This window comes from Podarcis erhardii, assembly GCF_964252035.2.
Source record: "Podarcis erhardii genome assembly, chromosome: 3".
Lineage (NCBI taxonomy): Eukaryota > Metazoa > Chordata > Lepidosauria > Squamata > Lacertidae > Podarcis > Podarcis erhardii.
In genome coordinates this window covers 34,232,367-34,247,262 of record NC_138507.1, presented here as the reverse complement: position 1 = coordinate 34,247,262, position 14,896 = coordinate 34,232,367, and the positions used below count along the sequence as shown (strand labels likewise).

General features: G+C 40.6%; 1 protein-coding gene across 2 annotated transcripts in view; it reads left to right on the top strand.

Annotated features, from left to right (window-relative positions):
• KHDRBS2 (KH RNA binding domain containing, signal transduction associated 2) overlaps window positions 1-14,896 on the top strand; it is a 354,578-nt gene that overhangs the window by 227,290 nt on the left and 112,392 nt on the right. For both annotated transcript variants that reach the window (XM_081857320.1, XM_081857321.1), the window contains exon 6: window positions 1,038-1,236. In XM_081857320.1, coding sequence (XP_081713446.1) covers window positions 1,038-1,236 — 199 coding nt within the window. The remainder of the gene's footprint in view (window positions 1-1,037; window positions 1,237-14,896) is intronic.

Genomic DNA, 14,896 nt, shown 5'->3' with positions numbered 1-14,896 from the left:
TTTTTAATTTTTTTAATATATTTTGACTGCATCAGACCAACACGGCTACCTACCTGAATCTGAAATGAGCTGGTCATTCTACAATTACTTTGATATGATGCATTCTTTCCTTACTTTCTTCTCACAATACACTGCAATTTATTTATTTTAGAAAATTTCTTCTCTATTTTCTGGCCCCCAAAATGACTTTTGGGAGTCTTGTAAATTGAAAACAAAGAAAACAAAATAAAAGCAAGTGTAACCTGCCAATTAAATGGTTAAAACAACAGCATGAGTTGGGCATAAAGCAACTGGGTCAGATTAAAAATACATTGCTCCAGCAGGAGGTTAACACAGATCAAAAACCAAATGGAAATAAAAGACTGCTGAAAAAGTCAAGAGAAAGGGAGCTGACTGAACCTCTTTGGGGAGGGCATTAGACAATCTGGATTCTGCTTTTGATCTACTTGATCCTGAAAAGGGATACAACTGGCATACAAACCACAGCTGAGCAAAGACAATAATATAGAGATTATGTAGGTTATTCTTTGAGGAAATAGTTGGTGAAAGGTCTTGTCCAACAGCTAATATCTGTCACCTACCAATGTTCCTTCCAAACACCATCTCCTTTGTTCACTCCCCATCTATCTAAACATAGCCCAGCTGAACTGCCTTTATTCCATGAAACCTTTCATTTGGCACTATCGTTGTACCTAGGGCGAACAAATACCAAGTATGCGAGCAGCGCTGAAAATTTAATGATGATACGAGTGCTTGGGGGAGGGGGGTTGTCAAATTCATTTTCTGTAATCTGTTGCATCGTATATAAGTTGATTAACGCTTACCCTAAAAATGTGTGATAGATTTCGTTTCAGGTGTGGTCAGCCTATGGCTCTCTGGGTGGAGTTGTTAAACTCCAACCCTTATCACCTCTTGCTAGCATGATGGAAGCCATAGTCTAGCAACATACGGAGGGCCACAGGTTCCCCATGCTTGTTTTATAGCTTTGCATTAAGGGCTTGTCTTCACATTAATGAGATTTCTCTATTCCTTCTCAGGGGTCGTGGGAGTGCAATTCCTCCTCCACCACCACCTGGACGAGGAGCTCAAGTACCAAGAGGAACACCTGCGACGCGTGGAGTACTCCCAGTCCCCCCTGTAGCCAGGGGGGTCCCAGCCCCTCGAGCAAGAGGAGTTCCAGCAGTACCAGGTTATAGGCCACCCCCTCCGCCAGCACATGAACCCTATGAAGAATATGTAAGTACCTGTTTTCTTGATAACAACAAATGAACAAAATGAAATACATTTTCTTTAATGTTGGCTATATTTGATGTCTTCACAATCACTGATTCGCAAGTTAATTGCACATCAGATACACAAACAAGCATGTGAAGTGTATCATTTGTACCATGGAGATGGATTTGGTGGTATGATTTCAGTACTAGTTTTTGCACAGTATGATCTTGACAATCATTGTGGCACTGGGCCATCCCCAAGTGTATCCTCTCATTTTAAACAGGTATATTCTGTTGTGAACTGTTTTGTCCTATGCCAATGTCACTTCTAGGTGTACAGACACCACCACGTGAGGTTTGTCTGTTCTGATCCCCTTGGGGTGATTCTTGGTATTATAGACTGCATTCTGCGTTAAGCAAATTAACAATGGTGAATTGATATATGAAAGAATAGGATTTATCAGTGGCTGCTGTTAATTGTTCACCCAGTTGAACTATTCCATTTGTCTTTATTTTTCTGTGCTGCCTTGTCAAATTTCAGCATAGATAATCCATGATGGGGAAAGCGTATCCTTAAAAAAAAACAAAACAATTTTGTGGTGTCGTCTTAAATAATTTCTGCCAAAACCAGAATTAGAAAGGATGAGTTCTTTGCTATTGCTCGTCTAACATTATAAATACTCCTCAGTTTTCTCAGCACCCTCTCAAATAGATCAAGCTTTCAAAGTTGTTTTTTTTTTTTTTTTAGAATTCACATTTTTGTTTTATGTTGTGGCAGTGTTTAGAAATAGACAATGAAATAGTTACGAAGATTTTAAGTAAGCTCTGAACATCTTCAAGACTGAGAGGCAGCATATAAATTTTCAAAGGAAGGAAAAATGTGTACAGTGGTACCTCGGGTTACAAACTTAATTCATTCCGGAGGTCCGTTCTTAACTTGAGGCCCGCTTTCGCTAATGGGGCCTCCCGCTGCTACCACGCTGCCGGCGTACAATTTCCGTTCTCATCCTGGGGCAAAGTTCACAACCCAAGGTACTACTTCCGGGTTAGCGGAATTTGTAACCCAAAGTGTTTGTAACCCTAAGCATTTGTAACCCGAGGTACCACTGTATGAGACTTGCAGGCTTTTGAAAAGCAAATCATTGAGATTTTTTTCACCTTGGGCTTGATATAGTAGCCTAATATGAGGGACAGTGGATTCTAATGGACAATAGGTAGCTCTGAGTATCTGGAATATGATGAATCAGATCCATTTAACATAGTGGAACTCTTGAACCAGTTTTGCCTAGTCAGGCAGGCTTTTCATGAAGTTCCTTGGTAGAAGCAGTTTGTTTTCTTGTTTTAAACCAAAGGTACCAATGTGTTTTAAAGCCTGCCAACATAATAGCTGCTTATCCCTTATATTTTTATACAGTCCAACCATAGCGAAACACTTTAAAGTTCAATTGATTTCCATTAGAGTTATAATTAAGCACATGCTTAGCTTTCCAACAGAAATCAATAGGACTTCGTGTGTTTAACTTAGGCTGGATGGTGCCCTTATTTTTGTAGAGCTCAGGATGCCCTGTTGATTTTAATGGGCCTTGCTCCCCAGTAATAAACTCATCAACAGTGTACTAATGCTGGGAGCAGGGCTGTAGCAGGGGCTGGTGAGGAAGGCCCCTGCCAGAGGCACAGGCGAGGGAGGGGCGCAAAATCAGCTTTAAAATATGTCCATAAAAAATAAATATTGGATTTTCTGTGAAAGAATTCATTACAAGGTGAAGTGCTTGAAGAATTGAATGTGTGGGGGTTGGGGTTGGAGAAGAGGTGGAAAGAAGAGCTAATTTGTCCGTGGGTAGGGGGCGCAATCTGGACAGTTCTGCCAGGGGTGCAAGATCCCCTAGCCAAGGCTCTGGCTGGTAGGTTATCATGTGGAGAACGTAATTCCTCATTGCCTCTGTAAATTTAGATTTAACTTTGCACCCCAGTGAGTAATGCTAAACCAGCAGAAAAGACTTTGCTGAATGTCACCCAAATATCCTGGGTGTTGGGATAGTGAAACCTTTTAATAATCTAACAAGGCATTTTTCATTCTCATACCAGTCCAGGAGCCAAAATACATATTTCAGTAATCAAAATACAACATTGATGTTTGGAATTGGTTGTCCAAAATTGTATTCCTATTTAGAATGAGCTATCCTAATGTCAATATGCTGCTGAGAAAGTACGAATTTTGGCAATGCAATCCTATATGTGTTGACTCTGAATTAGTTATCAATGTGCTCAGTGGGGTATTTCTGCTATATAAATATGCTTAAGAATGCAGTCATGAGTGAGGCAACCACATGTTTTCTGCCCTCTTAACTGCTTCAGAATTAAATGTCTGCTTAAGTATCAAAGATGTATTAACACGTTTTGTCTATTAAAAGCTGCAGTGCATGGTTGGCAGTCAGCTTCATGGGTCACAATATGTCCTTAAGCATATTGGCAGCTTCTTAAAATGAAGTCCCCTCTAACTGAACTATTCATGAGGCCTGACTTATATCACTTCGGTTGTGGTTTTGAGAGCATATTTGTTGCCACAGTGTTTGATAGTTTCTCAGATGCAGATGTTGTTGCTGCTTTGTAGATAGAAGAGCCATGATCCAAATGATGACATAAGCTGTACATTTACAGGAAAACTCCAGCATGCTCATATTTCCCCCAGGTAATTTTAGTTAAGAAATTCCACTGGCGATCTCAAGGTGCTAAAAGGGCTGTGTAATCCCCCCCCCCTAATATTTTAATTGAATTTTAGTAACAAAAAAACAGGTTCCAGAAAAAAAAATTAAAATAAGGTGTGTTTTTTTTTAAAAAATCACAATTGCCAATAAAGAAGTATAGGATATAGCTATGCAATCTATTAAGTCCATAATAAAAACAACCAAGAGGAAAAGGCTGTGTGGTCTATAATTACAAAGCATTCCATGGCCTAAATAAAAATAATTACAAAATTTTAATTCAAAAAAGAAGATAGAAAATAACCTTGGTGGGGGCCATTTAGACCATCAGTGCTTCTGCCAATGTGGGCTTTTGACTGCCTCATTTATTGTTACTGGGGCGTTCCAACATCTGATGAAACAGATGACTATATGGGCTGGGAAATGCCAATAAGTCGCAGTTATAACTAATGAGAAAGGTGAATAATGTATTTGGTGAATTGAAAATACCAATACATGTATTTGGTAAATTGAAATAACATTGTACATGGATATTGGACAAAAAGTATTCAGAGTGAGGATAGCGGTGAGCCGCATCTTAATTGCATCTTTTTAAACCCACATTTTAATCAAGAGTGACTTGAGCACATGAACACGAACCACAGAGAACCACATTTAATTTGAGAGACCTTATTTATTAATGTGTGCTGTTAAGGTATGGGGGAACATAAATGAGCTCTTTGATGAGTTTCTTGTTCTATATTGCATCAACACATCTGTTGGGTGGGTGGGTGGGAATACATTCCTGGGTTTACTCGGCAGGATGGTTGATTATCACTTTTCCTCACACTGAGGCAATTAGCATTGATGGAATACCCATCCATTGACTACATACTTTCTAAAATCACAGAGAAGTCCCCAAACCTCCCTGAGACAAAAGTGAGCACTGTATTTTTGTGAAACATGTAAAGGGCATCTAGTTTAGAGTCTAAATTGCTGTGTGATATATCTGTAGGGCGCCGTAATTTTATGTGAATTTGTGCTTGTAATAGAAACAGTTTAAAGTGTCAGCAGCATATATGTCACTTTACGTCTGTGAAAGGCTGTGGGAGTTATTTTCACTGGAAAAAAAGAATTATTGACTGTGGTTTGAGCCCCTGAAAATCAGGACTGGGGAACCTGTGAGCCTCTACTCCCATCAGTCCCAAGCAGCATTCCCAGGGGTTTCAGGTATGATGGAAGTTGTCCACCTGCAGTATCCAAAGAGCCACATGTTCCCAATCCCTGCAGTAAATTGACAAATCAAATGTCCAATGCTCTGGAACGTTCTCGTTAACACTAATGATAGCTATTCTCATTTAAGATCTCATAATGATTTGTAATAGAACCAAAGTAAATAAGGGGTTGCCTGTTACTAGAAAAGGTCCCATCAGAATGGCAAAACGTTTAAAATGTGCATATTGGGGGTGGGGGGGTGGAGGCTTTGGCTGTATTCAGAAAACACTTTAATCCATTTACCCAGTGTTTCCTTGCCTGATCATTTCCATGTTTTATGTGATCCTTCACACGACATAAATGCCACTTCTGGAAAACTAGAAGAGTCTAGCATTTCTGTGTTATTTGCTTCTGGGGGGGTGTCCATTTGCAGCCCTGTTGACCCAGAAAAGGACAAGAGTTTTGCTTTGTAATGTCATACGATGAAATCTGGGGCGTTATCCTGCTATACCGTTCTTTCCTGGATTTTCAAATTCAGCACAACATGACAGTATATCCATCAGAAAGCCACAGATCTAGAATCCAACAGGTAATAATGCAGTGTAAAAGAAATGTTAGAATCCAGGATTATAATCAGGAAAACTAACCCAATAATCCTCACGTCCAAATGCACCCTCTGTCACTGATACAGTAGAAGATAACCTTAGCTCCTTGCTTGCTCCCAACAAGATTTGAATGAGTTATTTGAGCTCCTCCAGATGGCCTATTTAATGAGAATTCATCCTGATATGCTTGCACGAAGTTTACCCGGTGGTTGGACTATGTCCAGTTTTACTGGGCATTTGTTTTGATTTGTTTATGGGGTGCTGATATAAACGCAGAGTATTTTTCCTGCATTCATCCTGACTGCCATGCAGTATGTTTACATATCTTCCTATTGCCAAGGGAGTAGCTAAAATGACTCCTCAGGTTCGTTCCACGTGGGGAATTCAATAAAAAAACAAAACCAAGGATTCCAGCAAGACAATATCCTTTATTAACTAGTAACTGCAGTAAACTAGTGAAGATCAAACCTATCCATTCTTAAGGAAACCAGCCCTGAGTGCTCACTGGAAGGACAGATCCTGAAGCTGAGACTCCAATACTTTGGCCACCTCATGAGAAGAGAAGATTCCCTGGAAAAGACCCTGACGTTGGGAAAGATTGAGGGCACAAGGAGAAGGGGACGACAGAGGACGAGATGGTTGGATAGTGTTCTCGAAGCTACCAGCATGAGTTTGACCAAACTGTGGGAGGCAGTGGAAGACAGGAGTGCCTGGCGTGCTCTGGTCCATGGGGTCACGAAGAGTCAGACACAACTAAACGACTAAACAACAACAACAACATGTAAAAGAGTATAAAAGGCTATGTGAAACCTGTGATAGGTGCAGCACCCATCACTTATGGGAATGTCCTTTACCGCAGTAAATTTAATAAAAAGGGTATAGCTTTCTCCACTACACACATCAGAAGCTTCCCCACCCCCACTATAACCTGTAGGTTACCCACCCTTAGGTATACATGAATGTTCTGTGCTTCTTGATCCAGATGCACAAAGGCTGAAGCACACAACTGCCTCCTGGTGAAATAAAATCCTCCTGCATTCAAATGATATAATTGTAAATGGTCTTTCTCCCCTCCCCCTGTAAAACCTAAGGAGAGCCACAAATAGCTCTGAGTCTGTGTCCCATGACAACATCTAATGTACGAGTAGTATGGCAGACCATAATTTTAGACAGCTCTTTTAGATATATATATAAATATATATATAAAAGACAAAGCAAACTGGAATGCAAAATGAAGCATACTGTTTTTAATGCCATGTAGTTTCTTCTCTGTGCTGTTTTTCAAGCTGCAATACAAATGATTGAAAATGAAAGCTAATGTCACATTCAACTATTTAAGCTCCGTTGGCCATTTACATTTTTCAGTGGGTTTTAGGCAAGTTGGAACAACTGCACTTATCCAGTGGATTCATGGACAATGACAAGCATTACAAGAGGAGACATTTTGTCACATTTTAGTCTTTCTGCACAGAACCGTTGTGTTTATGAATATGTTACAGTGGCTTCACAGCAGTAGGGAATGCTTTTCTTTAACGTTGAAATTGGTCCTATAACATATACTACAAGTGGTGTGTTAAAGGGAGAAAAGGACACTTCATAAGATAAAAGTATCCAGAACTGTTTCTTATGGGTGATTTCGGCACCATTTTAGAGAAGCGAGAAAACAACTCATCTGTTTGAAAAAGAAGGATCACCACTCATGGGTTGTAAACTTCCTACATTTGCCTCTGTTGTACACATTATCTTTGTTTCCCAACACTCTAGGAACCTTTTCCTGCACTATGGTTATTTTTCAATTCCTCCATTGCTAGCAACTAAAATTGGTTTTTCTGTGTTGGTAAACAACAGATCACAAGACAAACACCTGCAGAAACATTTCCCTCAAAGCTTAATTAGGGTACAGGGAAACTCACAAAGGTCACCCAGTACTGCTAATCACACAGAGTAGCAAATATTGCACCATCTTCACACTGGTGCATTTTCTTAGCTTGACTAAGACCTTGTCAGCATTTCTGCTTGCCCCACACTCCAGACAGAAAAACATTTCTGCCCTTAAGACAGGCAATCAGGCCTATTTTCATCGTGAGCTGGTGCCTCTTGACCAAAGTTTTCTTCCATTCCACAGCTTCTGAGGTGATCATCTACCCTGGGCATGCAAATATGCCGACAAAATTGAGCTCATTTGCACCCCATATAGAGCACATTCCAGTTGTGAGTTTACCATGAATGACTGCAGCCAAGCTAACTCTATATGAGTCTCACAGAGCTTTCCTGTAAAATTTGCTAGTGATAACTGTGTGAGATCACTTCCTTTGTCTGCCTTGGCAGGAAGCTGTAACACTGCATACGGCCTTCCTTCCTAAGCATCTCTCTCTTTCTTTATCATGCTTCCAAGCTGACCACATGTGCATGCCTGAGCTCTGCAGCTCAGACACCATTTTGAACTTAGATTTTATACCTTTGTAACTTAGAAAGTAGTCATAAACCCGCCTACATTTTGCTACTGTAACTGCTGCTTCAAGACCTAGGTTGTGCAAGTAACTACTACTTTTACTTCTTTACCTATACTGTGTATTGTTATCTTTAAGGGGGAGAAAAGGTCTAATACCAGAGAAATTCCAGCTGTCCTTATTGCATCCTGGTTTATTGTTTCTAGAAGGTTAGATCAACCTTATCTTAGCTTACAAATTTAAAGGTGCAAAGGATGGTACTCTGCTGAGCTTACCCATATGAGCAAGGAAGGATAATAAGTAAACAATATATCCTTTCCTAGTGCCTAAATGCATTCCTACAAAGATAATGAGGGAGGAAATAGGCAAGTAGTCGGTTGTGCCCAAGGCACTATGAAATATGAGTAGGTGAGTGAAGGCACTTCATTGGGATGTGTGAGCTGGGGCTGAGATGATTCGAGATGCAGATAAAATAGTGACAAAAGTGCATTCACTTGAGAAAGAGATTAGTGGACAATACAACTGTGGAAATGGTGGCAAATACAGTACTTGGAAAGCCCATGTCTAAGGCAGAGGTACAATTTTCATCAATACTGTACTATTTTGTGATCAAATCTCTTTTTGGGAGGTGTTTGTGTGATTGAAACGGATAAATCCATCCTTGGTTTCTTCATATGAATGGCTTCCTATATAGAATAGTACCTGTGCAATTTCTGGCTGCAGCAGCAACTGCAAAACTAAGGTAAGATGGGAGGTGGGGCCAGGGGTAAGCAATCCGTGTCAGGAGTGACACCTCACGAAACAGGAATGTGAAAGTTCATAGAGTTAGAGAGGGGCTCATATGCCATCCAGAGCTATCCCCTGGTTAGGACATCTCCAGCCGAGATATAAATTCACTGAGAAAGAAACCTGACCTGACACCCAGAACCAGCACAATAGGTGTCATTTACTGGCAATTATTTGCATAAGCATGGTGAATATTAAAAATGAGCTTTCTGCACAGGACTACTTCCAAGTGGGTCATCAGAACTTGACCTATGACCAGCCTTGCACAAGACTTTGGATGCTGTTGAGCTTCCCCATGTGGTGGATTATTATAGGTTGACTCTCCTTTCCACTGGGTTTTGGAAGTTAGTGCTGGCTCTTTAAGCTAAGAGTTAGATGCTTAATCATTCCATGATTGAACATATTCTATTGATTTTAAGTGGGAGGAAGATCCAATATAATTAGATATTTCTAGGTGAGCATATTTAATTGCATTGAAAAGTACTGAAAGCAAGTGTATATACCTAACAATTTATTTGTCAAACATAATATGCCTATCTCTGTAGTTTGAAAATGTATTTTTATTCATAATTCTTTCGATATTGCACTGATTGCCACTATGCACAGTGAATAAAGTGTTGAAAAACACACATAGAACAAAGACGATGGGAACAACCTGACATTACAGACAGTGGAACTTGCCAGACTGAATAGAATATTGATTTAAAGTGATGGATTGTTTTTTATGCCTAAGGCACTTAGATAAAAGGCTAAATGATGTTTCACTAATATTTGCTGTGTCTTGAAAACTCAGATTGCAATTTTTTACTCTAATGACAATAAACAGTAGATTGATTATATATTATTATGAAGACTATATTAGGGGTTTTAGCAGAATATTATGAATAATAATATAACATAGAGAATGAAAGAGGGAGGTAGAATTTGTGCTCTGCTCCTCTCAATGCCTTTTAAAACAACCACCACAACAAAAGCACCACTCTTTGCTTTGGCAAATTTCTTTAAATAATTGTGCCAAATTGACAGCAGTTTTTTTAGGAATCACAAAAGGGAGTTTGCACTTGAAAATTAAAAGATGGTTTTCTATTTAGTGGAGTTGACAGCCTCAAGCATTCTGAAAGAATAATGACTTAATCTGCAGGAGGGTGTTGTGTGCAAGGTCAATTGAAATGTCATACCATGTATGTGCTTGCATAGATGCCATCAACTGTGGTGAGGATTTTGCTGGGCATTGGCATCGTGGCTTGACCTTTATTCATTTCGAAGAAGGTGCAAAAAGGAAATCATGGCCATGTCAATCCAGTTATGGGGACTTAAGTGCATAAAAGTAGGCTTCCGTGTGCATATGCCTAACTGCACAGACAAATATTTTGTTGTTGTGTTGTTGTTTATATTTATTAGTTACTTGAAAGAAAAAGAAGCTTGAAGTGACTTACAAAATGGAACATTGGAAATAAGTATTACAAACAAAATTCAAACAACTTGAATTACACCAGATACATATATCCAACTCCCCCAACCTTGCTAATAAAATAAGCAGAAAATTAGATCCAAAGACCTGGTTGAATAAGAATGTTTTTGCCTGGCACATGAAAACAGATTGTGATGGTACTAGGCATTCCTTCCTGGGGAGAGCATTCCATAAATGTCGAGCCACCACTGAGAAGCCACTTCTTGTTTCACCATCCTCTACACCTCCCTCAGATGAAGAATGCAGGGCATGGGTTGCTTCATGTGGGGAGAGGTCTTGAGATGCATAAGGTTTTATATGTCAAAACCAGCACTTTGAATTGTGCTCAGAAACTACTAAGTAACCCGTCCTGCAGTACCAGAATCAATGTTACATGTTCAGACTGTCCTGCCCTGGTAAGCAGCCTGGCTGCTGAAATCTGTGCCAGAATATAGCCAGCTACTGAGGCTGCACATATGTATTCCTTTAAAAGAAACTGGAATCCCAGAAGTCAACTGTTTGGAAGGGGTAGATTAATTCCCTCCTGCTTTTCCCTTCCAGCAGTATTTCTGTTCACTACAATTCTAGTTTCCTTCTAGAGCTAAGTGTGTGTGCACCTAGCTGTTGCACAGTCTTGGATCAGAGCTGCTGATGATGTATCCCAGGGATAGAGAATCTCAGGCCTTGGGGGTCAAATGCAGCCCTCTAGACTTCTTTCGCTGACCCCCATAATTCTCTCTAGACCACATCCCTTCCTGTGCCACACCCCTCACCAGCCCTGCATCCATTTTACCGGATGTCCTTGAACTCTGATAAATGCTCCTTAGTTGCCTAGATGGGAGGATAGAGAGAGTGTTGAATGTGAAGAAACCAGCCTGCTGCTTTGCCCAATTTTGTCTTTGGCCTTACCCATCACTAGCATGCGGTTCCCAGAAAACTGCTCATAAGGGAATGTGACCTGCAAGGTGAAAAATATTCCTCATTCCTAGCTTGCCCCATGAAAGACAGCAGCAAGAACCAAACAAGAAACCTTTCCTTTTTAGTTTTTTCCTCCGGTGATTTGGCGTCACTTTCTCCTACTTCCACTTCTATACTGAAGACTGGAACAGAAGTATTGGTACTACTACTAGTAATATTCTTTGAAAATCTGAACAGGAGAGCTATATCGATTGTATATATTGATGCTACATCGATTGCCCAGGAAGTCTCCGGATTTAGGAAGGAGAAAGTGTGAGACAGTAGCATTGGAGGAGAATGCCTCATCACGAGAGGGAATTAAAGGAGGCCCAAAGGGGTTTCACAATCCACATTAAGCCAAGGTATGGATAGGCCCATAGTCTCCTCCTTAGTATGATCCTAGTGGTACAGTTCAGCACTACCGGGGTGCCAACTTGAATAAAATATTGAGGGGCCAAGGTAAGCCCTACCCCCCATAATTGGTCACATGACAGGGTGCACCCACACTATTTGAATGGTAGTACCTATCAACTTGGGGGGGGGTCTTCAAAATTTTTATGGGGGACAATGAAGGGAGCTGGCTCCGATATGTACCACTTTGTACTTTGGGATCATTCAGTACAGGTTCCAAACAGCAATAGAAGAGCAACATTTCTGAGGCAGAAGACTGTAGTGATGCTCATAGTTTCCACATTTGAAGCTGTTTAGCACATAATGCACCACAAAGCGTACATTTTTATCATTTTGGTGTTTTTGTTAGGTCAGGCTCTTGGTCTGATACTGAGTCTCTAAGGATTGTTTGTAAAAGAGAAACAATGTAATTTTGCAAAGAGGGCGCCTCTCTTGACTGAAATATTCAATGATACGTTCCAACTTTAAAGGGTTGCTATTCATTGCCAGATGGAGTTGAAAAGAAGCGCTGACGCAGCCTAAAGTGCAATGTTGCTATGTTTGATGCTAATACAACCGCAGCCTAATAAATATTCATATAAATATATAGTAATCTAAGTGAAGGGTAACAGCCAGGGGAATATTTGGCCTTCGCTTGGCCCTTAAATATTCATATTGCCTATCCCTTTTAGCAGAGATGCTTTTTATAAATCCTAAAAATACTGCACTATTGCAAGAGCCCCTCCCCCAACCCAAGGCTTCTTTTCTGCAGCCCAACTAAGTTCTTCATTAAAGCTAACTATTAAAAAGCCATTAATTGCATAAGCTTCCTAAGCACACTTCCTATCTCAATAAGGACCCGCAAACTGCATACATTACATTCTCCTCCTTCCAAGCCCAAGCCAGCTGACACCAGCTGCCTGGCAGAGAAGTTTCTGGTTAAGTTGCCATGTCTTCATATTGCATCACTGTAATTTTGTTTAAAAGTACTTTGATTTTTACTTGCAGGCTGCCTTGAAGGATTTTGTAACCTTAAAAGCATGATGATGAGGATACCGTTGTTTTATTATCAATCAATCAATCAATCAATCAATCAATCAATCAATCAAGATGGACCCAATTCAGAGGCTATCCAGTTAAAACACAATACTGTAGATAAACCCAGGAAGGTTTTGCCAGCTAAGGAGCTGAAGGAGGGGTCTTTACGGCTACTTTGCCTGTGAAAAGAGCAGTCTGCCTATAGGATTGTACTTACACTGCCAAAATCACCCCATGTGGAGCCCATAGAAAGATTTCCTGCTGGAAGTAGGGGCTGAAATGAGGTATGGGAGTTTGTCAGAGGTAGCCAAGAACCCATAAGATTCTTAGGCCTCTTGTTCTGCTGAAAAGCACCCAAAACTACACTTAGATCTGGCTTAGTAATTTTCCTACAACTATGTTTGTGACCACAGAATAAAATCTGTTGCTGTCACTCCCTACTGCTGAAATCAGTTGGAGGGATTTTTTAAAATAGAAGAAAAAAAGTGGAAAATCTGTCCCTTCCATTTTTTACCCTGGCAGGGCTTAAGCAATGTCAGCAGGTCCACCATTGGATCTTCCCGCCTGCAATATAGAATTGCTCTGTAAGGCACCATCTGCCTTATACATTTAAAACAGTATCATACTAGAGTCATGGACTCCCCCAGGACTCCTGGGAACCATAGCTTCTTAGGACTCCTGAGCATTTTGAGGAGACCCCTATTACCCTCACAGAGTTACAGTTCCCAGAGTTTAAAGTGGTATTATACTACTTTAAATGTGCAGGACAGGTGGGACGTGAATCAGTTGCAATTGATCATGCTAATATAGCAAACTCATTCTCTTAAGTGTAGATCCTTACGTAGCCAAAAGGACACAACCCATTCAACAAGAGGGAGACAAATTTTCAGCAAGCTCTGGGGAACCCCAAGGTTTACATAGGTATAAAAATATTTATGGGGAAAGAACTACCTTAATGAGGACTGAGCATGCCCAGTGAGCATGGAATATTGATTGGCTGTTGTGGGGTGAGAGTTGAGAGGGAAGGGGAAACAGAAGGGTGTGACTGGCTGACTGGAACTCTTGACACATCCCAGTTGTCTAATAGATTGACTACCTCTGTGCTCTTAACCCGAACATAACCTTCCAGAATTCTGTTAGTATGGAGCTTTGAGAAGGGTTGCCGTGTCCCATTTCCCGGCACTTCCCAGTTCTCTGCCACCAGCATGAGAACTGATTTATGGCAAGAGCTTGTGAGATCTTGCCAAATATCTGCACCGATGCCTGCACCACTTCTCTGCCAGCATTGGAGGTGGTGGAGCACCCATGGGTGTGCTTCTCTGCGGGGCTTCTGTCACCTGAGGCAGCTGCTTCACTCCATTTCATGGGTTCTGGCTTTAAGATCTGCATCCATAACATGTGCCGATTTCAGTTATATCTGAAAATGTAAACCAGGCGTCATTTCAACCAGAAATAGGCTGTGAACTAGCCGAACCATATTTACCGTTCAGTTTTTAGCTCTGTGTGAATTGCCAAAGAATGATTTGTTTTTATTTGAAGAAAACATTCCTTTTTCTCTCCTGCAAGGAGGACTTTCTGGGCCAAAAGCATAACTCTGTAATTTAAAGCAGCCAAGTTGGTCTTGTGGAAAGAGAAACCTAGAGATGATAACCTTCTGCTGGACCAACCAGTCATCTGTAATATAGCAAGAAAGCTTTTCAAGCTACGCATTATTCACCAGGTGTACAGTGAAAAGAATAAATAAAAAAATAGGTGCAGTTAGTATCCCAGGCTGATTGGGAGGAAATGGTGTCAGCAATCCAGCAACAGGGATCTTCTGTACATAGAGTGCTAGAGGATGTGTTTGTTTGTTTGTTTGTTTGTTTGTTTGTTTGTTTGTGTTTGTGTAAGAGAGAGCTAAATACAGTGATCTTCCTATGCACTCGTAGAACTGCCCATGTGAGGGGTGATATCTCAATGCCTTTCATGAGTAACTGGTAGGAGTGAGTGAGCACCCACTTGTTCAGCTCAAATATCCACTGGGATGCTCATTTGGACTGTTCAATATGATTCGTTTGACTTGGGAAGGGCTTCAGCTCAGTGGTAGAGCAAGTTGTGTGTGAGATTTTGA